The sequence below is a fragment of the Acinonyx jubatus genome, chromosome A1 (assembly GCF_027475565.1).
Source record: "Acinonyx jubatus isolate Ajub_Pintada_27869175 chromosome A1, VMU_Ajub_asm_v1.0, whole genome shotgun sequence".
Taxonomy (NCBI): domain Eukaryota; kingdom Metazoa; phylum Chordata; class Mammalia; order Carnivora; family Felidae; genus Acinonyx; species Acinonyx jubatus.
Genome location: NC_069380.1, coordinates 136,638,011 through 136,666,000, shown reverse-complemented (window position 1 = coordinate 136,666,000; position 27,990 = coordinate 136,638,011). Strand labels below are relative to the sequence as shown.

General features: G+C 41.9%; 1 protein-coding gene across 2 annotated transcripts in view; it reads right to left on the bottom strand.

Moving 5' to 3' along the window:
* ARHGEF28 (Rho guanine nucleotide exchange factor 28) overlaps positions 1 to 27,990 on the bottom strand; it is a 304,554-nt gene that overhangs the window by 95,594 nt on the left and 180,970 nt on the right. Inside the window, exons 1-2 of one of the 2 annotated variants that reach the window (XM_015072133.3) lie at positions 25,003 to 26,916; positions 3,920 to 4,041 (exon numbers count right to left, since the gene is read on the bottom strand). In XM_015072133.3, coding sequence (XP_014927619.2) covers positions 3,920 to 4,041; positions 25,003 to 25,087 — 207 coding nt within the window. In that variant the 5' untranslated portion in view covers positions 25,088 to 26,916. Of the gene's footprint in view, positions 1 to 3,919; positions 4,042 to 25,002; positions 26,917 to 27,990 lie in introns of those variants that run through there. The other variant, XM_027040097.2, reaches the window with a different exon arrangement.

The window sequence follows — 27,990 nt, the reverse complement described above, 5'->3', positions numbered from 1 at the left end:
CAAAACCCAAAATGGACTATGCTTTTAACATTTTATGAGCCACTGACTCAAAAAAAGGGATGTATTTTAAATACTTGAACAAAAATTAAAGAGTAGGCAATGACATAATGGTTATATACTGTGTCTATTTTATTTTCACCAAAATGTCTCAAACCTTAGAAAATTTAGGATTTAGGTCCCTGGAATCTGGATAACCAAGGTAGTGGTGGTCACATAAATCCTAGTCTCAAAAAAACAAAACAAATTACAAACTAAAATAAGAATAAAACTACATAGGATGCAGGGACTTAACTAAAAGACATAAAATGCCCCAAACTTCAAATTATCAGTAAAAAATAATGCTAATGCCAAATTTCAGCAAACAACCTGCTAGACTCCTGCCATGAGCCTGTGCAGAAAATGAGAGCTGTCTGGAAAATTCTGCATGGCAGAGTAAGCAGGGAGATAGTGGAGGGCCTAAGGCTGACCTAAAACCATCAGTGGAAAAAGAAAGGGCAACCTACACATATGGAAAAAAAAAAAAATCCTGGTTGATCAAAGCCCTTGTTCTAAGGAAGGGGCTTAAAAGCATCACTGATCTGAGGTGGCAGTAATCAAAGGAGTTACTTCCGGGTGACAAAACAGTAATAAGAAAGAGGGTGAAACTGGTGACAGGGTAGTACAGGGGGAATGAAGTAAAAGGAGGAAAGGTGGAGTCCTAAATCTTCATCATAATAATTCACTACGGCAAAAACAATCATCAAGGAATGCTCAAACCAGCAGTTCAGAGTTTGTTAAGTAACAGGAGATGTACAGACTCAAACTCTCTCCCTGCAAGACGCTTAATATTTTAAAAGGAGAGAGTAATTTTACTGAAAACAAACTTGGCAAATCAAAGATAAGATCACCAGTAATGGGATAAATTAGGGTCATGTGCCTCCTGATACAATGCACTGAGAAGAACACAACACCCTTTCTTTAATATTCCTGCCAACCGCACGTAGCCTGAACCCAGTTGTGAGGAATTATCAGAGAAACCAAAACTGAAGGACATTCCTGGTCTGTAGTCTTCAAAATTATCAACTTCATGAAAGACAAAGACTAAGGACAGGTTGCAAACTATAGGAGATTTAAAGAGAAAGGACAACTAAATGCGAGACATTTAACTGAATGTTCTTTTGCTACAAAGAATTTATTGAGTCAATCTGTAAAAGTGAGTGAGGTCTGTAGACAGTTAATGCTATGTTAATGGTGATTTCCTGATTTCAGTAACTATAGGTGCTTGGTAAGAGGATAACCATGTTTTTTAGGAAATAGATATGAAAGACTGAGGGGTAAAAGGGCACCATATTTTCAACTTGCCTTAAATGGTTAATATTTATGTACTTATTTTCATCATTTGCATCTACAAACACATGCTCAGAGTATATTTACCCTAAAGTGTGGTAAAATATTAACATTTGGGGAATTTTGATAAAGAGTATACATGTATTCTTTGTACTAAATTATGGTTTGAAATGATGTCCAAATAAAATGGATTTTTTTCAAAGTAGTTTATATGACAGAGTAATTTGCAAAATAGTTTCTACCATGTATATCTCCTCATCAGATAGGTTGATAACTTTGAGAATTCACTGGAAAAAGCATCACAAATAAAATTCTCATCACAATCTAGTTAGATTTCTGTGCCAGGCTGGGGCAGATGAAAGAAATTAAACAGGATTCTTCTCAGATACCGATAGCAATTATTTCAAATATGCAGAATTTGGACTTCTTATATTATCCTTGCTATTCAAATCGATGTAGGAAAAGTAAAAGAAACCATATAACTATGCCCCACTGACAGAGTGAACTTTGTGATTTGTATTCATACTTGTAGTTTTAGTTCTGTTTTCGTTGCACAAATCCAGCCCCATTTCAGTTTATCGATTAGGCTATTTGAGTTCTCTTGAAATTCACACTTCACATTACTAAAGCAATACTTATCTCAAGATCTCCCCAAACAAAATTATATCCTAACCTCATCTTTGGTTTGGGAAGTTTTGCATGCTTAATGCAAGAACACAAGTGTCCCCCACGTAATACTGAGTCATGTACAGTTTTAGCTACTTGAAGTAAAAGGAAATATTGCAGTATTCACTAAGGCTCAGAGCCAAAAGATAAGAACTCAAGTAGTATTTCATTTAAATGCTGAGAAAATACCACAACCATTAGAAACAGAATGTCGCTAGAGCACGCCAAACCCAATTTCCCTGTGTCTTCAAAGAATGTCCCCAGAACTCCCTGTTTGTCCTAAACTCTGTTTCATCCTAGATTTCTGTAACTAGGGTTGACACTCAGCTGCTTTATGCCAAAAAAAAAAAAAAACTATACCAGCTATTTACAACTAATTTCCGTTCTCATTTATTGGTTCCTCTGTCATTCTGAGTATCATCCCAATCTTTGCCATTTATGATGTAACAATGATTTGATGTAACAATGATTTTAACACAAAAGGAAAATAACCCAAAATACTTGACTCGGGGTGAAACTGAGATCTACTAGACAGAAAAGTATGTATCACAGAAAACATCTATAAGTAATACGCATACTAACAACAACAAAAGGGGGCTCAATAAGCATATATACGATGCACCTTTTCTGGACATTAGGTTTTGAGGTCTGTGGATAAGGCAAAAATTATATGCTGTCAAAATTACCCTTGAAAATGCCTAAAATTGTCCATAAATTAGTGTGCAGAGTAATCTTCAGATCTAAAACTATGTATTAATTTTTATAAATATTAAAATCTGAGGATCATTCAAACCACATGCCTCTATGAGATCTAACTCACCAATCTCTGCCAGAGAATAGGTGGGGCATTCTAAAGGGTTCTAACTTCCCAGGAGTATGATACCATTCTCTTTTATTTTTTTTTCCAACTTTTTTTTTTTTTTAATTTTTGGGACAGAGAGAGACAGAGCATGAACGGGGGAGGGGCAGAGAGAGAGGGAGACACAGAATCGGAAACAGGCTCCAGGCTCCGAGCCATCAGCCCAGAGCCTGACGCGGGGCTCGAACTCATGGACCGCAAGATCGTGACCCGGCTGAAGTCGGACGCTTAACCGACTGCGCCACCCAGGCGCCCCAATACCATTCTCTTTTAATATTGAAGCTATATAACCTTAGCATATGTTAACAGGTGCGTTGTAAGGATTAAAGAAGTGATTTATATGGCAACATTGTATGGGGCTAGCGTCAAGCTCTCGCTCATAACTGTTTGCTGGATTTGAATACAACTATTGTCGAATCAGGTTGTACACACACTGTTACTTTGAAAAGCTGTAAAGAAGATATTAGTTTCCCGGGGTGCCTGGGTAGCTGAGTTGGGTAAGCAGCTGACTTCAACCCAGGTCATGATCTCACAGTTCGTCAGTTTGAGGCCCATGTTGAACTCTGTGCCGACAGCTGGGAGTCTGGAGCCTGCTTCAGGTTGTGTCAACCTCTTTTTCTCTGCCCCTCCCCTGCTCACACTGTCTCTGCCTCTCAAAAATAAATAAATGTTTAATATATATATTATGTATATATATACATATGTATGTTTAATATATATATACATATATATACATATATATATGTGTGTGTGTGTGTGTGTGTGTGTGTATAAGCTCCCAACTGTCATTTCCTATTTTGGCTGTAAGACAAGAGCTCTCACACTCTTCTCACTTGACAGTGTCTCACGATCCCTCTCTGTAGTGCTTCATGATGGGTTAATGTGTGCTGTGAATGGAAAGAAGAACTTAAGTTAAATGCTCATATGAGGAGGCTCTACTGTAGCATCACCAGGGCCACCCTCAGGCTGAAATCTTGAGAGATGCAAACCAAGGCTGAATATATTTCCCAGTTACTCAGCGTTTGGAAAGAGAGCAAGATCCTTCTTGTAACATCAGTCATACCTTACCTGATCTATCACCATACAGTTGGCATAAACTTCATCGCCACCATTCAGCACGTCAGAGAGCTGGCCTGTAGCAGAGAATGCTGGGGAACGCTTGGATTTTTTGAAGACATCAAAAGAGTGATCTAGCAGAAAAATGAAAATGGGACAGAAAAGAGTAGATGGAACTTATTTTACAGTCAAACTTTACCTTCTTTTTTTTTTAATTTTTTTTTTCAACGTTTATTTATTTTTGGGACAGAGAGAGACAGAGCATGAATGGGGGAAGGGCAGAGAGAGAGGGAGACACAGAATCAGAAACAGGCTCCAGGCTCTGAGCCATCAGCCCAGAGCCCGACGCGGGGCTCGAACTCACGGACCGCGAGATCGTGACCTGGCTGAAGTCGGATGCTTAACCGACTGTGCCACCCAGGCACCCCTCAATCTTTACCTTCTTAATCAAACCGTAAAACAACAACAAAAACAAGCGCAGATTGTGTTTTTTAAACACATTCATTCACATGTTAAGATCTACATGCATGTATTTTCTATTCTACATCCAAACCTTCCCAGTTATTTAAAGCCTACAGAACAGTACTAGATAAATATGGAGAAAACAGGCAGCAACCTCTTTGACCTCGGCTGCAGCAACCTCTTTGACCTCGGCTGCAGCAACTTCTTACTAGACAGGTCTCCAGAGACAAGGGGAATAAAAGCAAAAACGAACTATTGGGCCCTCATCAAGATAAAAAGCTTCTGCACAGCAAAGGAAACAATCAACAAAACTAAAAGCAACTGACAGAATGGGAGAAGATATTTGCAAATGACATATCGGAATAAGGGCTAGTATCCAAAATCCATAAAGAACCCACCAAACTCCACACCCGAAAAACAAATAATCCAGTGAAGAGATGGGCAGAAGACATGAATAGATAAATATGTGCCCATTTCAAGCACTGTTTTTCCAATCAAAAGAGATTTCTATAAAATCATTAGACTTTTGCTTTCAATTTCTTTATTTTTTTTTTAATTTTTTTTTTAACGTTTATTTATTTTTGAGACAGAGAGAGACAGAGCATGAACGGGGGAGGGTCAGAGAGAGGGAGACACAGAATCTGAAACAGGCTCCAGACTCTGAGCGGTCAGCACAGAGCCCGACGCGGGGCTTGAACTCACGGACCGCGAGATCATGACCTGAGCTGAAGTCGGACGCTTAACCGACTGAGCCACCCAGGCGCCCCGTGCTTTCAATTTCTAACAGATTAACATTCATCTCACTTAATAACTTGGAAGCATCAGTGCCTGAACTACAACCCCTGGATTCCACTCCAGTGTCCGGGCTCCATACCCTTTACTAACAGACCTAAAATAGTACAACGTCCAGTAGTTCTGTACAGCCTGACTGTGCACACTCTTAAAGAGAATGTTGCTATTTTAATTACAGAATTGTTTTCACTTGCTTCTATGCTCTCAGCTTTGTTACAAATAGATGAGGTTGCTTAAAGTTGAATCCCAAAGAGAGCGGTGCAACCATATTTGTAGGGAACCTAAGGTTGAAGGCAATAAAACACAGTGGAGCCAGAATGCTTCATTTCCTGTGACTGTGGTTAAATTACTTAATGTCCCAATACCTTAACAGAGTTTCTTCTTCTATAAAAGCTGATCTTCATCGTGCTTTCCCTGTCATAGGGTATGAGGGTTACAGGAGTTCAAACATGTAAGGCACTAAACACATGCCTAGCATTTAGCAAGAGGTCAATAAATATTAATTGTCACTGACACTATATTCCGTTATTAATAGCTACTTCAAGCATGTTCAATGTGAGATTATTGATACTAACCATAAGGTATTGTACTAATTATATTAATAATTCTCTCTTAGTGCTATATTAATAATAGAACACGCATGTCTGTAAATGACTCTAATAGTGTGGATTCAAAGTTTTATTTATAGCAAATGTCATCTTCCCTGACACTCCAGCAAGTGTTCTAGAGTGGGTACAAAATGAACAGTGTTGCCATTTCACCAGAAATGGCAATGATCTCCCTGCCTGTCCTATCTGTATCATAACATATAACCCAGGTAAGCCCATGAGAGTGCATGAGAAAATGAAAAAAAAAAAAATTATTAACTGTTGGGCTGATGTACTAGGATAAAAAATTGTTCTTTCTTAGAAACTGCTGGATGACATTATGCAAGTGACAAAAATACATCAATTTTATGAGCCAAACGGCATCAGCTTTAGATTCTATTTCTTAACCTACCTGTTCACCACAGAAGACCAAAATGAAATTTCATCAAGCTCCTTGAGTAAATATACAGTGTAAATGGGATGCATTTTCTTACATCCATAACGTCTTCTTTTATCAATTTACTTAAATAGCTAACACATACCCACAAATTCTTCACAAGCGTAATCTTCATGATCAATTACCATACACTTTCATTGTAATTACACAAAATTTTTAAAAAAGCATGTTCCAAAGATTATAAATCAAGAACCTGACAAAACACTTTCGATGTGTTCTGAAGAAAATACCTGCTTATAGGTCATTTTACAGAATGTGTGAAAAACAATCATAAATAACTCAACGCGCCCTCTAACTGCTCTAGAATGTTTTAAGTCCACACACTATAACGCACCTGTTATTTCTGCCACCACATTTGGGGGGCCGGTTATGCCCTGTTTTTAGCCACTTCTATCACCAGCAAATTTAAGACTTCATCGGTAACTAGACTAAGAACAAGACATTCAACAAAACAATTGCAAACAATTGATGGATTCTATCTTAAAAACATAGAACCAAAAGCAACAGCACCACAAATTGTGTGGTACCAGTGAATGTACTGACCAGTCACCCAAAATCCATGTTATGAACTACCAAGAGAAAGAGCTTTGTTGTCAAAACTCTGACCCTCACTTCAAAGATGAACAGAACTAAAAACTACTTTTGTTATCCTCGCATTCACCTTCCCCACCCCCCGCCACCCCCCCCCAAACAAATCTACCTGGCCCTATGCAGCAGGTCAGAATGTGTAAGATCAAACCAAGCAGTAAAATAAACTCCAAGATGGCCGAGTTCCTTTGGTTACTTTGACCAAACTGGGGTTTAATTTGTTTTCTTCATAATTTGACTAGTGTTTTAGAAAACGATGTCACTTGTTAACAAAGACAGGTGCGTAATCTCTTATCTCCAATTCTGAAATCGAGAAAGCTCTTAAAATCAAAACTTTTCTGTATCAATTTGGCTCACAAACATATGTGGTGCAAAATCTGACCTGAATCCATATGAGGCCATGCAGAGTTTTTATTTACCTTATCTGGTGTGAATACTCATGCATTCTGCTGCAGAAATATTACCACACTGGAGAATGGCATTGCCAGTCATATCATATATATATAAGCATTATTTCAAAAAGATCTGAAAATGCTAAATTCTAAAACCAATCTAGTCCCAGTAATTTCAAACAAGAAACGGGATCTGCTGTAAAAATTACAGCAGATATTATACCAGCATTTCCCAAGATTGTGTCATTCCTCTACCAAATTCACAATTTTGCCATAGCTACTTACTACCTGTGTTATTATATTCTCTAGTACTTGTTTTTAGATTGACTCACCTTTTTACTCTGAATACAATGAAGTTTGAAAGAAACACTTCATGCTCACTATAAACAGAAAGCTAGTATTCCCCATAAAAAGCCGAAGAGAATTATACACACTAAAACCATGTAACTACCTTCTAACTGAACACAGTTGCCCATCAACGCTGACGCCCTACAAGGGCTGCTCGCTCATTGTGATGAAGGGAAATTCGCAAGGACTGGAAAGGTGGTCAAGAAGCAGTATGCAAAATGAACTTTCTCCTTGAATCAGCAGAGCGACCAAAAGAAAAATGCAAAGCAAATACTTGCCTTATTATGTGATTCAATGCCATCTCATGTTAGGTTGGGATCCAATCTCCAAGACCAAGAGTGCCCAGGAGAACTTACCCTACACTTTGGAAAAGCTGCCTAGACCAGCTCATCATCCTGTCACTCAGGTAATGACTCCACCGAGACAATCACTCTTTGTGGGGGTTGGGGGAGGGAACATAACTGTACAAAATCAGAAGACATTAGTGACAATGGAAAATCTGTTTCCTCTCGAGATCTCTCATCCACAATCTGCCATGTAGGTTTTCTGGGTCACTCAATGCAACAATTTAGAAGACTGACCCCTAAGACTTTTTCCACAAAGCATCCAGAGTCCCAACTTGCCAAAGACTACCAAAGGATAATTGGATGTAGAAATGAACACAGGAGAACAAACCAGAAGATGACACACTTACAAGATCTCCACTCCTTTACTAACTTCAAAGCTAGTCACCATATCTAATGAGCTTCAAACCAGAGTAAGATTTAGTAGGAAAAAAAAAAAAAAGTCTTCAAAAATACTTTCAAATAATCACCAGCTACATATAGCCAAGTGGCTAATTTCTTTTTGCCTCAGTCATTTAAAGAAAAAAAAAGAAATTAAAAGAAAAAAGCTACAATAGCTTTTCTTATCTTTTCAAGATTTAAGATACATTTCATACCTTTCACTTTAGTAGCAAATTAAGCGAAAAACTGCTGCCCCAAAAAGGAACATCCTTCAGATCCTTTCTCAATTAGCATACAGAAATTATTTGCAATAAGAAAATCAGCTCTTTGTCTTAAATTAGGTTCTTTTTAAAACCATTTTTCTTAGCAAAAAGTTAACTTTACAGTTCTGTTGATAACATTTATTTTTACTGGGTAGTAAACCCAATACTTCAAAGACTGTATACAAGGTAAGCAAAACTTGATGCCCATCCAAATGGCTGCAAATTTTAAACTGGCAAAGAACAACGTACTCCAGTTTATTAAGAGCAAAGGTATTGGGCTGCTTGAATTCAAAGCCCTACTTCACCATGTATTAGCTGTGTGACCCTGGGCGAGTTACTCAACCTCTCCACACCTCCATTTCCTGATCTGTAAAACAGGTATGATAACCTATCTCTTAGGATGATCATCAGGATGAAGTGATTTAATATTTTAACTGATTGGACACGATCTGACCACAAAGTAAGCCCTATATAAATGCTCGCTACTACCATACAAGTAAATGAGGTTGTATGGTTTTGATACTTTACCATAGTTTTGCTTCTTTAATAATATGATGTCTACCTTGGTTATAACTCTACATGTTTAAAACCAACCCTAGGAAATTGGAATTTTCAAAACATTCCATTTCCTACACGAAGAGCTTTTAAAACGTTGTAACTCCCGTACTTCAGCTTTAGCTCACGTTAAGAAATTTTGCCAAGTTCATTCTGAAAATGGCAACCAAAAAACAAAGTTAAACAACTGTCCATAAGATTTACCTCCAGCAACTCAAGCATGAAAGCTCACGAAAGAGGGGAGATTATAAAAGAACAAAGAATAAAGGCAGACAATCAGAGACAGTGTTTCCCAAGAACAAAGGAAGGATTTCAGAAACTATGATGTTCCAACATGATCAAGTGGCCTTGGGCCAGGTTCTCACTGCAGAGTGCCTAGAGAATAAACACCAACGCCAAGTGGGTCCCCAGCATTCTCGTCTCCCCTTATGCTCCCTGCTCTGTAATGTGATCTATGCAACTCTACAAGGACTCCCCTGAAACAGAAGTTTGCATCAGCACTTCTTTGCTATACTAGACGCTCTGGTTTGGTAACACGAGAGATAAATGTGAATAAATGTATTTCACCCACAGGGAGGGGAGCTAGAAAGAGGGAGGGGGGGAAAAGCAGCTGCAAATAACCTCTCTTGTTTCTGATATTTACAACTACCTCCAAGTGGGCAGGGAATAGTTAATAGCACGGACCAGTGCAGGGCCTCTGCAACCTGAGTTCTAATGAAATCCAACCCTCCCTCCCTAAGCTAAGGGCCTTGCAGCTTAAGGAAAATGCGGCCCAGTTGCCTGGTTATGTAAGAGACCCACACCCAGACACGAACCAAGCCGGCTAAGGCAGCCTTTGGCAAATGTGCTGCTGACCGGGTTTGGCCCACGCTGGGGGCCCAGCTCTTGCCTGCCACGGTCAGCAGAGGGCCTCTCGGTCCTGGTATCTCTTTACATTGGCCGGGCAGGTTGGTTTCTTTCCCTCACCCATTCGTTTAACTGTGCTTTAAACCCAGCAGTTGATGCATACAGAAGGATTTATTGAGAACGACTAACCACCATGAGATGGGTAAAGGATGTTTGAGAGTTCAGTTCCCAGCACCTCCACCCCACTGAGACTGTGCCCCCAGAACTTAGTGGTCAGTTCTCCTTGCTCACCTTATGTGACCTAGGATAGCATTTGACACAGCTCATTGCTCTTTTCCCCTCTGCCTCCAGGACAACCCTACCTTCTCTCTCTCTCTCTTTCTCTCTCTCTCTCTCTCTCACCTTTCCTTCTCAGTCTCCCTCATCTTCTAAATTTTGGCAGGTGGCAGGGTCCTAGGATCAATCGTCACATTCCCTCTGCCTTTCTCTCTCCCTCTCCCACATCCCCTGGATCATCTAACAACATGGTCTCACAGATCACTGTACGATAATGACTCCTGTAGTTTCATCTCCGACCCCAACCTCTCCCCTGAATCACAACCCTGTCCTTAACATCTCCACAGAGGTGTCCAACATCCGCGAGTGCAAAACAGAACTCCTGACTTTCTCCCTTCTCCACGTGCTCCTCACAGTGAAGGGCAACTCTGCCTTTCCTCGGAGTCACCTTGACTGTTCTCTTTCACAACCCAACAGATGCACAGTCTGGCCTTTTTTTTTCCTTCCACCTCCAGCCACTGCCCTGCCAAGGTGAGTCACCACCATCTCATGCCCAGCCCATTGCAAGATCACTGTCCCCTTAACTGGCCCCCTCGCTTCCACTTTTCTGCCCTTGACAACCTGCCCTCTGCAACATACAAAGGCAATCTCTTTACAAAGAAAACCAAATCATGTCTTGACTCTGCAAAATTCTCCAGTAGCTACCCATCTCATTTTGAGTACAAGCCAAACTTTACTCCAACCTACCGTGCCTTACTTACTAAGATGGCTCTAGGACCCACTTTAACACGGGCAGGGCGTGTCTGAGGAAGGTATATCCCCACACACGCAAGCAACTCGCAGACACCAATGGAGCGTTCTACAATCAAACTCAGTTCTGACACTCTCCACCCAGAGATAACATCGGAATCCACAGGTTAAAGGCTCAGTCCTAGGAGACTGCTCCCCACCCCCGGGGTCAACCAGATGCAAGTCCAGCTTGTCACCTATACTTCCGACCAACTAGCTATAAATCAGAGGTTGCCGTGAGCCCCTCTCCTTAGGTGTGATTAATTTGCCTGAGAGGTTCAAAGACCTGAGAATAGCATTTTACTAATTCAACTTCTGGTTTATTAGAAGAGAATATAACTCAGGAACAGCTACGTGGAAGAGATGCATAGGGCAAGGCATGGGGACCTTCTATGTTCTCTCAGTGCAATGCTATCTTGACACCTCTGTTTTCCATCCAGAAGCTCTCTGAATCCTGGCCTCTTTGTCTCATTACATACACCTGATTGATTAAATCTTCAGCCATTGGTAGGATGCGTGGGTAGCTCAGTAAGTTAAAACTCCCACTTTGACTCAGGTCATGATCTTGGGGTTCATGAGTTTGAGTCCCGAGTCAGGCTTTGCGCTGACAGCTGGGAGCCTGGAGCCTGCTTGGATTCTGTTTCCCTCTCTCTCTTCTCCTCTACAGCTAGCTCTCTCTCTCTCTCTCTCTCTCTCTTGCACGTGCACGTGTTCTGTCTCTCAAAAATAAACAAACATTAAAATAAATTTTTTTGGCCATTGGTGACTGAACTCAATCTTCAGCCCATTTCCCCCTCCCTGGAGGCAGGGGCGGGGCTGGGGGGCACCAAAAGTTCCAACCTTCTAATCACATGGCCCGTTCTCCTGGCAACTAGCCCCCAAATCTTAGGTCCAAAAGTCATGTCTTTATCACGTTCACTACTTAGGACAGTCTAAGACTTTTAGGAACTCTTTGCCAGAAACAGGAGAAAGCCCAAATATGTACTTCCTACTATAAATCACAATATCAGACTTACCCAATCTGCCCTTTCTCCACACTCACCCAACCTCTCTTAAGCCTACTGATCACTCTACTCCAGCTACACTGCCCTTGCTATTCCACGCCTCCGGCCATTTGCACTTGCTATACTCTCTACCAGGATTGTTCTTCCCCTAGATAACCAGATGCTTTGCTTCCTCACTTTCATCAGCTCTTTACAGAAATGTTATCTTATCAAACAGGCTCTCCCAGGCCATTAGGTATATGAAACAACACCTCCCCCAACCACCTGTTCTCTTTTCCCTTATACCATTAATCATCACCTAACACATTATGTATATATCATATATTGTGTTTCCTTCTACTAAAATGTAAACTCCCTCAGAACAGTGACATTGAATGCTTTCTCCACTCTATCCCCAGGGCCTACAACTATGTCAAGTACATAAGAGATACTTAATAAATATTATCTGAAGGCGTGAATACTCTTCATTAAGAAGAGAAACCTTGTACCAGGTACAACTAAGAGACTATTCCTTCCCCACCTGACAAATTTCCTCAGATTCTGGAAGTTTTCTTGCGAGCTGCTCAGCTGTTCTTGCTCTACACCTGGTTGTGAGGGGAGTATTGCTTTCTTATTTTTTCCATTCATTCCTTCATTCCCTTTTCCAACATTTACTGAGTGTCTACTGACTACCAGCCACCGTGCTGCCTGTTGGGCCCTGCCCAGGTCCCTCAGCCTCCATCTCAGGCTCTTAAAAACATCTTTAAGTACAGTCATTATAGACCACTTCCCCAGGAGGTCCCCTAACCAGGCTCTAAACAGCCACAAGCTGTTCTCCTCTGAGCCCTTCCTGCCTGTTCCCTCCGTGTTTTGTCCTATCTGATGTACCACACTCTGGAGACAGAAGTTTTATTTCGTTCCTCCTGCTAGGACAAGCAACTTCCTGGTGGGGGTCTGAGCTAAAAACAGATTCTCCCATTGTGCCGAACACTGCAGGTGGCAGGCGCTTCCTGTGCAACACCATCCCACGTGCCCGCGGGCAGCGGCAGCCCAAGAATTCCTCTTTCTTCTCTTTATTTTAAAAACCGGGTGATCACTCTTTTATTAAAGGAACAATGGACGATCAGGCAGATTTGCAAGGTAAAGGTACTAGGAAGATCAGGGGAAAGAAACCCAAAACATTAAAATGGAGAGAAGAAAAACACTAGGTACTCCAAGAATCAGCATCTATTAAACACCTGCTCTATAACAGGTAATTATACGAGATAACACTGCTATTACAGCTCACACTGATACGATGCTTTCTCTAAACCAGGCACTGTATCATTTCCATTTAAAGGCTCATTGGATCCTCAGAACGATCCTTTGAAACAGTACTATTTCTTATTTCCTTTTTACAGAGTAAGAAACCGTGGTGCCATTTAAATAACTTCCCCAAACTAGTCAACGGCAGCTCCACGCAGGCACTCTGCTAGCTGGTTCAAAATACTTTATTTAATAACTGGGCTTACGGAGTATCCCACTTGAGCTAAATAAAATGGCATTTCAGCAATGTCTGGCATTTTCCCATCAGGAACTTTCATTAATGTGTTACAATATGACTTGTGCCTACGTGTGTTTGTTCACTTCCTGAGCCCATGCTTTCTGCCTCTGTAGATCTGCTGCCGGAATAAGACAGTCTGAGTCTCACTGAGAAAACATTCATAGAACAGTAAGTAGAGGATTTCATTTTGTTCAGCCACACAACAACGTACAAGGTAACTGAGAGCAAGACTGGAAAGATACACGGAGATGTTAGCTGCTCTCTTCTAGGTAATGGAGTACAACAAAGTGGCTTTTAATTTCAACTCTTCACTTTCCAGATTTTCTCGAGTTCTAACAGTAACCGTTTTTACACGTAAAACAAAGGAAGAAATAGGCTGTGTCTTAAAAATGTGCCGATGTGAAAGAACGGCTGCAGAATCTCAGGCAAAATACCAGGTAATCGGTAAACCGACCGTATCAGATAATACCCATGTAAATGCATTAATTGGAAGTGTTTTCTGCAGGAGTACATAGGACTGTTCTGGCCCATCTGCGAGCCCAACTCTCCCTAGCCACCTGAGATGTTATCGTGTTGGCTTTGTAGACAAGGAAGGTGAGGCCCAAAGAGAATGACTAACCCACTAAAGCTATTAAGTGACAGAACCAGAATGCAAATGGTGCCCAATGAGACAGCCTTTCTCACTGCAGCACCCTAGCCCCTGATTCCCAACTTGAAAGAGAACTTTTGCCGATTTCTGAAACTTACAGTAGCCCTCTCTGTCAATGGTCTCCGGATGTTCCACAAGGATGAAAAACACTCACCGTCCTAAGTGAAAAGGAACATTTTCAGGGCTAGACTGCCATTTATCTCCTTGCTTATTCTTCCTCTAAGTTTCTCTTAGGATTTTCCTGATATTAGTCTTGGCCTGGAAAAATCTCTTGGCCTCATCCTTCTGAGTTGGACTTGAGGTTACAGAAAAGAGCCATCCACATTCTAAAATTATCCCCAGCCCAGGAATTTCCTGTGGGTCATCATGTAAAATGAAGTTACTCGAAGATGTACGTGTACACCAAGGCATGCCTGGGAGAATGCAGGGAACCTCTATCTACCAAAATAGAGTGGTTCTAACGTTGATCCAAATGCCTACTTCATCCTCAGAACTTCCTCAGCCTCCTGGGATCCTGTGAAAGAAAAGGGAGCCCTGGGATAAGATCAGACCTCTCGACCTATTCTGTTAACAGTAAGAAGTGAGGACAAAAGTCAAGGGATTCCAAAGGTGCTGAGGTGAAAGCTGTTTTTCCAGTCCTCTCCCTCAGAACAACAATTTAAAAGCCTTTCTAAATAACAAGTTACAACGTGGTACTCTAAAATCAGATCCTAAAAGAAGCCCTATTCTGCTGTTCTGAAAGACCTCATTATCAAAATTATCCAAGAAGAGAATAGGCCTTTTCCTGGTCATACACCAGAGGCACGGGGTGGGGGTGTGGGATGCAGAGAAGGCTGAAGAGAGCAAGAAAACATTGTTCTTAGAGAACAGTAACAATTTTCTCCCAAATCTTTCCAAGTTCTCATTCCTAATTATAGTAACACAAAGTAGCCTTTAAGAGCACCTATGTTTATGTGTGCAAAAGCAGTTTAACTATGTAACTTTTTTCCACCCTTTCCACCCTGGCTTCTCCCAAGCTATCTGGGACATGTTCAGTCATGTGTTGTGATTAGACTTAACCAGCAATTCCTTTCCTTTTTTAAAAATTTTTATTTTTTTTTTAAGTCATCTCTACGCTCAACATGGGGCTCGAACTCGAGACCCTAAGATCAAGAGTTTCATGCTCCTCCGACTGAGCCAGCCAGGTGGCCCAGCAATTCCTTTCCTTCTTGATGTAGCTGAGGCCTAAATCAAGTTAGTCTACACAAAGGAGCACTAAGTAAACCGAAGGGGAAAAAAAGGAGCACATCATACAACCACCAGGACAGCAGTGAAAGACGTCAAATAACCTGGCAGGACTCTGACAAGACCTTTCCTGTTAACTGTAGAGAAAAAATACAAACTAACTGATAAGGAAGATGCTCCTATATGTCATCATCACAAGAAACCCTATGAATAATTCATATCCTGGATTATCTTATAGAAAAAAAAAAAACCAATGGCACATAAAAATGATTATATCCACTTCAGAAGTCACACGGAGCTCCAATTCTCCAGCATCCATCTGTAGAGCTATGTGTTTTTGCCCCACTTAACATCCCCAAAAGTAACTAAGTTCCACTACCAAAAAGGAACTATGTTAATGAAATGGAGAATTCTCCACTAAAACGTAAATCCTTTCACTTTTGGGGGGGATGAATGACATTAGTTTCAGGTGAATAACAAGGATTTGATATTTGTGTATATTGCAAAATGCTCACAATAAGTCCAGTTAACATCCATCGTCATACACGTATTTTTTCTTGTGATGAGAACTTTTAAAATCTACTCTCTTACCAGCTTCCACATACCTCTCACTTATTTTTGTGTGCTCAACAACATGTCGATTGAATGAATGAATGAATCAATCAATCAATCAATGATGAAAGCCAAGCACTGCGTGACATTCCTCCTGACTGTTCTGGGTTTCTCCCAGATGGGAAACTCTACTTGATTTCTGAAAGGATTCAGAATCCTGAGCAACTCTGGAAACCTCTGGGTAAATTAGTATGAATGATAGCTGGATATGACATTTGTTAGAATTCATAACGGGGTTTTCATTGGCAGGGACAAAAGAGATCAAAGAAATGAGACATGTGGTTTCCTTGCCTGGGGGGAACTCAGCATTGATGGGCTTTCGTACTTCCACATGGGGCTCTGAAGGAGACCACCTTGCAGACTGCCCCACACCATCACAAGGGAAACCACTGCCAAGAACACACAGTGGGAGAGTGAGGTCAGGCAGCAGGGCCAGCTTTCCCGAGCTGCTCCCACTTGCCTAAGTGGGGGGAATGGGTCCCTAAGATCCTACAGGCCTGTGAGAGGAGTATTAATGGCTGAGTAGAGTACTTGTGGCTTGCCACGGACCCGCCACGGCACCAAGGAAAGGACCCTGGAGCAGATATCTCCAGAGAAACACCCGAGCCAGCAGCCTGGGACAGAGATCCCAAGTTTTATATAGTATAACAAGGGTGAGGCCAAGTCAGTGAAGGAGAAGTCACCAGGAGAAATCTAGACTAACACCAGGGAGAGGATACAGTTGCAGGACATTGGTCAAAGATGTCATGGCACCCCATAAAAAACATTCATGCCTTAGGGAAGAGCCCAGGCCAGCAGATCTGTAGCAGATACCAGGAGGACCCACGGGACATTCAAAAATTAGGCCTCTTCTAAATGCCCCCATCCTCACCAGAAAAATCACATTCTATAGCAGCTTGGCCAGAAAGAGGAGGATCAGAAAGAAATTGGATAAACTGGATCTTTTACCTGGAGAGACTGAACAGCGAAAATAATGGTTTCTATTATTGCATCATACCAAGTTTTCTGTATTAGACTAAAATACATCCTTTCCCCTCCCACCGTCTGGAGTATAGGACTTCATAACAATATCAGATCTATTACAGGCAAAATAAAGGAACCAAGACAAAATGAAAAAGTATCTGAGTATAGTGTGAGTAAATCTGTGCCAAAATATGCTTTAAATATTTACTGCCTGCTTTCTGTGATCCGAGCAGTAGAGTTGTGAAAACAGGTCACCCGGCTCTGTCCTCAAGGAATTCACTGTCTTAGCGTGAGACACTCAATACTAGCTGCAACGCACTAATGAAGGGGCTATTCTAAAAACATGCAAAAGCCAAAGTGGCAAGGATAAGTTTACTGCAGCATCATTCGTAATAGCCAAATTGTGGAAGCAGCCCAGCTGTCCATCAATCGATGAATGGATAAAGAAGACGTGCTGTATATACATAATGGACTATCACTCAGCCATTAAAAAGAATGAAATCTTGTCATTTGGAACAACATGGATGGAGCAAGGGGTTATAATCCTTAGCAAAGAAAGTCAGAGAAAGACAAATGCCATATGACCTCGCTCATATGTGAAATTTGAGAAACAAAATAAATGAGTGAAGGAACAAAAACGACAGACAAATCAAGAAACAGACTCCACAGGGCACCTGGGTGGCTCAATGGGTTAAGTGTCTGACTCTTGATTTCAGCCCAGGTCATGATCTCACGGTTCATGGAATCAAACCCCACATCAGGCTCTGTGCTAACGGTGAGGAGCCTGCTTAGAATTCCTCTTACTTACTTAGTTAGAATTCCTGCTTACTCCCTCTCTCTGCCCCTCTGCCTCCCCCCCCCCCCACACACACACACACACTAAAAAAAATACACTAAAAAAAAAAAGAAAGAAAGAAAGAAAGAAAGAAAGAAAGAAAGAAAGAGAGTTCGTTCTAACTACAGAGAACCAACCGATGGTTACCAGAGGGGAGGTGGATGGATGGATGGGGGAAATAGGAGATGGGGATTAAAGAGTACACTTATCATAATGAGAAAATAAATTCTAAAAAATTTTAAGAAGAATGATGAACTCAGGGAATTCAGAGGTCTTGCAGAAAACAAAAAAAAACCCTTCAAGTTGTGTCTTACAGAACGAGTTGAGAGATTACATACATAATCTCATAAAAATAAAAGAGGGAGAGAAAAGATTTACTGAAAGCATGTGAGGACATGTCACAGAACCAAGGGAATTTAACAACCAAGCCTTGAGAGGGAGGCACCTGGGCCACAACAGGACCTCAGAGAAGAGAGCAAGGGCCTGGAACCTAGCAGGACCTTATCACGCAACTGCTTCTCTCTTTACACTTAGTCTGCAGGGTTTCCTCCTACCACAGACTGCTTTCTCCCAGCAAAGGGCCTCAACTCCCACCTTCCAGCACTGCCTCTCATGAAAGGCGCTTTGTCCCTCCTAACCCCAATCTGAAGAATCCCAAAGAGGGACTCTCAATGACCAAGGAGAGGCGCTATGATTGGTTCAGTCTGAGTGGGATGATGCCCAACCCACCGCATCGAAGAAGGCAAGGTCACATGAGAAGGTGCCAGCATCATTTGGACCTATGGCCAGAGCAGTGGAGGGGCCACCCTCGAAATAATCTGAATGTTCAGCAAAGGGAAGGAGGATGGTAGGCAGACAAGAATAATTATCTAGGCCAATGCAACATTTGCCGTCACTCTTCATGTCCATAACCCCAGGAGTCAACAGTGTATGAGTCTGGGATATGTTCCATCGCTTTAATACATTCTTTGTAGTCTGACTCTGCCCCTTTGGAGGGATCACTTACCTATTAAAACCCCACCAGGTCACCACAGGCTATTAAAATGACAGCCCTTTCAAACCAACATCCCTCAGCTTGAACTGCTCTCTTTGCCTTGAACTTCAACAGTAATTTTTCCTGACTTCTATGGGATTTATCACTTACTGCCTTAATATATCTGAATAAACAACTACTAGTTCTTGCCCCAAAGTTCAGAGGTAGGGAGGAGTCCCTAACCATGGGGTAATAAATTGGAATAGTTCCTCCCTTCCACTTACAGGGATTAGTGTAGAAATCACCTCGCCCAAGAATTTAAACCACCCCCCCCCAAAAAAAGAAAAAAAAATCAGTTTCAAATATGTGGCCAAGTATTTGTTTAACTAAAGGGAGCCATGAGGCTCCCTATGTTGTTTGGCAAGGGGCTCGTAACTGGCATCCTTTCCTCTGCCGACCAAGGTTTCCAAGCAGACTCTGAAATTAGAACCGCCCTGCTCTCCAGTTAGACAGTATCTTCATTGTGAACCAACAAAATCTTAGCAGGTTATGTCACCTTCAATAAAATGTTTCTCTTCCTCAATAAGGATTTCTGTGGTGACCTATTCCCCCGATGGTGGTCAGGCATCCTTTTGGGGAATTCCAGAACTGAATACACACAGGCACGCGGAAGTCTACACGTATGTTCAAAGAAACTTTGTGAAAGGAAGAAAGGAAAACATGGACCAGAACGAGTAAGGCCATGATATACAAGTCATTCGCCTTTAAAAATTACCTTTCAACCCGTTGAAATGTCATCATACTTTGAACACTCACTGCATCAGGGGATTATTTTTCAGGCTATGTACCTGCCCTCCTCAATGAGCTCACAGGAAAGGCCCAAACAGTGCTGGGATGATTCTGTCTCCATTGCCAGCAAACTCACTCCCTCTAACTTCATCTTTCTGTCTGAGACAAACCTGTGAACTTTCCAGGACACACTGGAAGCTCCCCCATCCCATCCTCTTCTCAAGGCACCCTGCCTCTTTCTCTCCTCAGCCCAGCACCCAGCACGGCACACATCTGTTCATCTCTTCCCACCCAAACGACAATGTGTGGCACTACTATATGCATAAGGGAACGGATCTACGAAGACGTAGAAACCACTCTACCACTTTGCTCCTCCCGGGTTTTCACTGCTACTTCTCTTTCTAGTCAATGATTCACAGAAGAGGGAGTAGCTAATATGGCGAGACAAAATGGCACCCTTTGAATGTAGGGAGCTACTCACGGAAGTTCTCCTCCACCAAGAGGGGTACAACAACCCGAGAGGAACGAAACCTCTCAAGTCAATGTCCTTGATGTAGGACTGGCTCTTCACTTATTAGCTCTGATCTTGGACCCCTCATTTCCCCTACTATGAGCCTCACAGCCCCCAACAAATAAATGAAGCAGATAACTGCACCTATTTAACATACAGATCTTTTACAAACTAAGTCGCGTGAAAAACACTTTATCTGGACATCACTTGTGTATTCACTCTCCTTCCTTTTTCCACCATTGGTTACTGTTCCCTGCACTTACCAGCACAGCCACAGGAATCACTTTAAAACTTACTGAGCTTCGGTTTCCTCGCCTGGAAGCCAGAGGTAGTAGCCACCTTACAGAGTTATTTCGAGAATCAGGTATCATTTATGTAGGGCGCCTACCACAGCTTAGTTAACAGTGGCTATGAGGATTAATTAAGTGCCACACAAATCCTATTTTGACTATAGCTACAGAAAACATGGTACTGTCTAAGCTCTCCAAGGTTGTGAAGCTTTCTGATAGGCACTGCCTCCTTTGGCAACGACAGACCAGTTTTTCACGAGCAAACAGGGGGGCAAAAGCCCTCTTTCATACTTTGTGTAGTTAGAGAGGCACAGGACATAAGCTGGAGTAGGAGAGAGTGCCAGAAGTTGCCTAAGTGGATGAAACGCACAAAGAACAGTTGAACATTTTCTGGGCCCTGGTGATGCGAATTAAAGAATACATCTTAAAGACTGAAGAATAATTATGGTTCACTTAGGTAAGGTCCAATCCCTGGATTTTTTTCACCTTTGATTTATAAACATTAATTTCCTTGGTTCAATCTCCTACCGAAACCAACGAAACAAGAGTCCAGGCATTCCTCGAGTCTCTGAAGCAGAACGGTCAAGGATTCTAGCCCACCGCAATCATTAACCACACGGCTCCCAGTACAGCCTGTCCTGGCCATGAAATGACAAGGGGCAACTTTCAAGAATCCCAGGATACTTCTGAGGCAGCTTGTTTTTTAAACGCTTGCACCCCCCGCTTACGTCGTCACATTCCCTTCTAGACGTGGCCATTTCCAAAGGTACTGCTTCTAAGTTAGTCCTTTTCTCTTCCATGCTGGCAGCATGAGGGGAGGAAAGCACTATACTCACTTTTTAGTGGATGTAGGTATTGGTGGGTTTCTGCTCATCTCGCTTTCCTGTTTTTACCAAACCTTCTCTATTTTCCCAGCTCTCTAAACAAGCCAGGAATGTGTATGTGTGTCTATTAGAGAATGGTGATAATAAGGACAAGATGGAGTGTTAAAAGACAGAATACTAACTCGGGGGATCAGGACAGAGAAATCAGAGTGAATAAAAGAGAATACTTCTGGGGTGCCTGGGTGGCTCACTTGGTTAAGCAGCCAACTTCGGCTCAGGTCATGGTCTCATGGTTCACGAGTTCAAGCCCTGCACAGGGCTTTGTGCTGACACATCAGAGCCTGGAGCCTGCTTCACATTCTAGGTCTTTCTCTCTCTCTCTACTCTCTCTCTCTGCTCCTTCCCTGCTTGTGCACTCTATCTCAAAATAAATATTTACCAAAAAAAAAACAGTATTACCAACAAAATACGAGAGGTTTGCTAATAAGGCAGAAATCCCAAGTCTCCAAACCTCCTTCCTGACTTCCCAAGTGACCAGAACTTAGCTTCTAAGAATGATGTCGGCGATAACTAGAAGAAAGAGCAAGAAATACAAGCCACCTTAGTTTTAAAGACCGATGATAATTAGGTCACCCTACAAGAGACCAGAGACCACAGTTCTGGCACAAACAGGCCACTGGGCTGAAAAAAATCCAGTTTCCTGGTGTTTCTTCCAGTATACAGACATAGCATGCCCAGGTGTTGTGAGATGTGCCATCCATCCTTAGTGCTAAGATCCCTGTAAGCAGGGACAGTGCCTGTCGGGTTCACCACTTTGCCCCACCTTCTACAACAATGCCTGCTATTCTGGAAATGCCTGTTGAACACATAATTCTCCATCACTTCACCTCTTTGGGCCCATAACCCTCATCTATAAAACGAGGCAGGGAGACCAGCTCACCTCTAAGGCATATGGTTCTGGGACTCTGTCGAGCCAACACTGCAGTGTGACCAAACCCACTCTTCACAACTAGGCCGTCATCATTTAAGTGTATTTATTTTGAGAGAGAGGGAGAGAGAGCATGCACACATGCACAAGCAGGGGAAAGGCACAGAAAGAATCCCAAGCAGACTCTGCACTAAGAGCACAGAGCCCGACATGGGTACGTGATCTCACAAACCATGAGATCATGACCTGAACTGAAATCAAGAGTTGGATGCTTAACCAACTCAGCCACCCAGGCGCCCATCGGCCATCATCATTTAATGAAAAAAGCAAGCAGGAGACACAGACGATTCTCTGCTATCAATTTTATTTCCACTTGTCATTTATTATCTGCAAATAGTTTATGATTCTCGAATCCCAAGTACCAGCTTTCACTTTAACTGAGTTTAATATAGTTTAACATAGCTATGTTGTGACTTTTTGCTGTACCTCACACTGGCTGTGTTCCAATTTTAGATTTCAAAGGGCAGCGTGATTAATGTGTGCCCTACACCCCCAGTGGACTCACAAACTTCTCCACCGGCCTCCTCATCGTTAATCCCACATCTCTCCCGGTTGTGAGGCTATGCAGGTCCCCAGAAACACAGACATCCACTCAGTCTGCCAGGCACAAAAACATACGAAGATTATTCCCCAAGCGGGAATGAGGTTAAATGAGCACAAAGATCTAATAATCCTACAGAACAGCAACCTGCCTTCAAGCAGTTCTCACCATACCAGAGTAACGCTGCAAAGAATTAATGACACAGTGTATCTCCCCACTTTAAGTAACGTAGAAGTTTATAAAAATTATTCGGGGTGGTGGGGGGCGCTTGGGTGGCTCAGTCAGTTAAGCATCCGACTTCGGCTCAGGTCATAATCTCACAGTTTGTGAGTTGGAGCCCCACATCGGGCTCTGTGCTGACAGCTCAGAGCCTGGAGCCTGCTTCGGATTCTGTGTCCCCCTGTCTCTCTGCCCCTGTCCAGCTCACTCTGTCTGTGTGTCTGTCACTCTCAAAAATAAACATTAAAAACATTTTTTTAAATTATTTGGAAGTAATTTCAAACTTCCAGACAAGTTAGAAAAATAGCACAAAGAACACCATTATATTATCGTTACCCAGATTTCCCTATTGTTAACATTTTACTCCATTTTCTGTATGTTCCTGAGCTTGCTTTTACATGCACGTGCTTGTGTTCTCTCTTAGGTAAAGTTTTTCCTCCTGAACGATTTAATGGTAAGTTGCATTTATCATGGTCCCTTGCCCCAAAGAAGAAATTAAGTTTTAAAACTCAAACAGAAAAGTGGAATGTTGTACAACAGTTGTTTTTTTTTTTAATTTAACGTTTATTTATTTTTGAGACAGAGAGAGACAGAGCATGAACAGGGGAGGTCAGAGAGAGGGAGACACAGAATCTGAAACAGGCCCCAGGCTCTGAGCTGTCAGCACAGAGCCCGACGCGGGGCTCGAACTCACGGACCGCGAGATCATGACCTGAGCCGAAGTCAGCCGCTTAACCAACTGAGCCACCCAGGCGCCCCTGTACAACAGTTTTTAAGTCCCCAGTACGAGATTTTCAAGGATGGTAGCAGAGCCGTAAGGGGACTTTGTTAAGGTTGAGGCTTTCTACCACCCCTGGATGCCTACCCAATGTTAATCCTGGGGGTGGCCTTGACCCCAGCCAAAGAGAAAGGGGACACGCACACACACACACACACACACACACACACACACACACACACACACACACAAATATCACCCCTCTATTTTATTTTAGAAGGAAAAAGGTCCTTGAGGCAAACCAGCTATGTTGACAACTGCCAGCCTCCATTTTTCTCAGCAAAAATTTGCCCAGGGTGATTCCGTAGGTCATCCTGTTCTAGAGAATACAGAATTCTGCTCCCTAACAATGCTACAGGGACAGTCCACTTTCAGAAACATCTCTTCTGCCTTCAAGCTCATGAAAATGTTCTCTTGTCCTTGAATTAAAAACATAACCACATAACTCCCCACATAAGATAAGGGGCAGAATGCAGGACTACCTTCCCTGCTCTGGTAAACCTCAGAAAACAACAGGGCCGGGGATGGTGCAGTAAATACTCAGGATACCTCACTGCACCCTAACACTAACTTGTCCCTTGATTTCCAAGGACTGTACGATAAGAATGAGTTGCCAGGGGGAATAAGTGGTATAAACTGACTGCGTTATTAATCATGCTACAAAGAAATGACTTTTCCTCCGACACTAAAGCGTTTTGTACTCTTGGTAATTACTAATAAACTTTTTAATGTAGGACTATATCCCCTGGAGATACACAGGCTTTCTTGTTTAAATCGCTTCCTTAAAATCCCTTTCTTAGAACGACTATAAAATCAACAGTATAAAATGGAACACTTTTCTTAGGTGAAGAATTAAAAACAAACACAAACAAAAAAAACCACCCACTTGAAAACAAAGACCAAAGAAGCAGAAACTGGATACTGAATATGTACACAGTTCTTTAAATCAACAGGACTCTCCATTATCAAGGTAACTCCAAGGTAACTCCGATAAAGTGAGTCTGAAACAGTTACCTTGTACTAAACTCCCCCCACGCACTTTTTTTTTTAAAAGAGAAGTGCACGTGCGTAATTCAGCACAAAGGCAGAGTCAAAGTGAAAGGAACCTAAGAACCAGCAGGTTTACCTCAGAAGCCTATCTGCAAAGTATTTTGAGAGTTAGAGTTTTATAAAGACATGTATAAACTTGCAGTTCATCAGACAACAGTCTGGCAAAGCAATGAGGAAAAGAAAGGTAAGAATACGAAAACCCCTGGCGTGGCTCTGAGGGAAATAAAAGATTGCAGGATCTACCTTGCTTGGACGCCCTCCGCCGAATCTTCATTTTGGGGAAGGAAGGCCATGAGTAGTTAAAGGGGGAGTCCGAGTCCGAATCCATCTTTTTGTTTTGCTTAAATCAACAGATTCAACAGGAGAGACTCAGGAAGAACTGTGGGCGTCCCCCGCCAGGAGGCGAGTCTACCGTGTGATGTCAAAGGAAGGAATGGGGCTGGGTGAAAAGCTCCCGAACACGGGGAGGGAGAGGCAATAAACGTTTTGCTTCCTTCAGGCGTCCAGGCATGTAGACTGAGAAGGAGGCTGTAAATATTAAAGCCAAACGAAGGAAGTGAAAAAGGAGAGAGAGGCAGCTAAGGGTTGTACTGGTACATCACAGTCCAGTTATTCAAAAGGTCACTGGGAGCAAATGAATCATTAACTCCCCTCTTCTTGTGGCTGGAAATGGAAATTAAGAAGAAAGGTAAGTGAATTCAAAGAGAGCGGCCTGTGCTTCAAGAAAAGCCTCCAAATGCACTTGTTTTGTTCTGGAGCTGGAGTATTGTTTACAGAAAAGCCACCTTGCACAGTGATGTAAAGGTTGAGGTTTACAAGTGTGCACAGCCAGAGAGCTCAGTACACAGGCAAATAAAAGCCATCACACTCAAGGCGAGGAGTTTTCCAGAGCAATCTGTTCTTTCATAGCATTGACACTGTCGGCAGATTTTCAGATTCAAGGGCCGAAACAACTCTGATAATTCATTTAACAATCTAGTCTCCCTACACTTTTAATGCTACAGCAGCTGGAAGCTTTTACTGTTACAGACAATTCTACTCATTAAATACATGCAAAGTCCTCTACTAGTGTTCAGCACAATTGGGGCATTCTTCAGCTGTCACTAAGTTTGGCTTCAATCTTAAGGATTGGGGTACCTTTAGAGCTTGGCTCTAACCCTACAGTCCCTCTCAACAGAGCTAGTGACTAAGTTACCACAAACCAAGAGTTCCTACAGGTTCCGCTTAACGAGCCTCTGGTAATTAGCATTCAGTACAAGCCCATCACCACCTCCACCTAAACCGAACACTACGCAAAGTCACTTCCCTGCTCTCCACAAGCACACCGATACATGGGACCCACAGAAGTTCAAGCAAAGCAGCCAAGAGCTGTGGCAGAAAAAAAAAAACACACGCCAAGTCTCAGAGGGGAGCCTCTTCTAAGCATTTATTTTGTATTATTGATAGCAGGAAATGGTGTGTTTTCTTTTGTGACGTCATCTGCCACCCAAATAAACTAAGACTGTGGAAACGATATGAAGGCCTGCATGACTCTGCAGATCTGAAGCATAGCAATAGGTGTCGTAATTAATATTCCTTTTCACCACAATTAATTCCCAAATTGTTGACTTGATCATGCCACGCTGTCAGAAAGAGATGCGTAATCTGTTCCATAATAGCTAATCCCGTCTGATTGGGTGGGGAGTAGGTGAGAGGGCCAGATGGAACTGGATCAAGGGGAGAAACCACTTAATTTCCAATTCAAATCAAATTAGAATTACATGAATCGCGGTTGTGTTTTTATATGGTTTGCTACATAAATACCACATACAAATATAACAAAATGCAACTAGGAGACGGTTGTAAGCATAACAACGGAGTCAAAATAAACATTAATACATGTCTTACTTCGTGGCCTTTTATTTGAAAAATACTTCTCTTAATTAGCTAGGTGCAATTCTAAGAATAAATTATTCTCAAGCCTTGTACCAGGTAAGAGAGTTTTAGTCCACATGGATCTTGAGCAAGAAAATAAAATCTTGAAGGTGAGTGTTTCTATTCATTCTCTAAGTTTTAAACCTTAGAAACGTGCCAGGGACACTGTGGGCATATGATGAATGAATGATGTACACTTACTTAACCTGTGGATAGAGCAGCTTTACATGTCATTCTGTAGTATGTTTAATATCCTGATTGAAAATATGTATTTAAAAAAATTTTTTTAATCAGCTGTAGGTGATACACAATGTTATATCAGTTTCAGGTGTAGAAGACTGAATGAACACTCTTGTTATGCTCAGTAGGTCTACTATCTGTAGCTACCATACAAGGCTATTATAGTACCATTGACCATAATCCCTATGCCACAGAAAATAGGTAGCTTCACAAGACTTCCTGTCGCTTTATGTTAAGTGTTTTAAAGTAGCGTTGTGTTTTACTCATCACAATAGTATCTTTATTTGACAAAATAAAACAACAGTACTGGTGAGTGGACAAAGCCCACTGTTCTCCAAGGTTCCGGGCAATCCTTCGGATGTACATAGATCCTTGGATGCCTCAGAGAGGTCTGCAGACCAAAGAAAGGGAACGTCCACCTGTTCAGACAATCATCAAACTGAAATGAAAGTGTTGGACCAGGAAATAATATTATCTTTCTCATTTGCCATGCGTGGTTGTTTTAGAGCCACTTAACCAGGATCAATCCCGGGTCAACCAACTACTAGAGCTGCTCCCTTCCTGACCATCGGTGACAGATAAGAAGAAAGTCAGGACAATCCCAAGAGAAATATGATAAAGTCTTTGTAAAACACATTTCTAGTAGCTGAGATGCCAAGTAGATCCATCTTAATCTAGTTTTCCCCAAAGCACAGTCCTTGGTGACCAATTACTTATCACTTGATTATTGATATGAAAATTATTCTGACAATAAAATAGAACTACCCAAAAAAGACATGTGAGAAGCCTAACGATATTTTCTATTCTTATTTGATGCACCAATATTTTTAAAGAATGAAATTACTGCCACTGACCAGCTATATAACATTGAGTTAACACATAAAATGAAAGAGAAAATATTATTTGCTTCCCTCTATTTTTAGGCCAGTTCATTTTCTTGCTCACCAAAGAACTTCTCCCAAATGTGGGTCATTTATCATGTGTCCTGGAGTACTCAACTTTGTCCCCTGTTATACCAATATGACTGCATTTAAATCAATTCAAGATGTTATTTAGATCTTGTTCACATTCAATGGC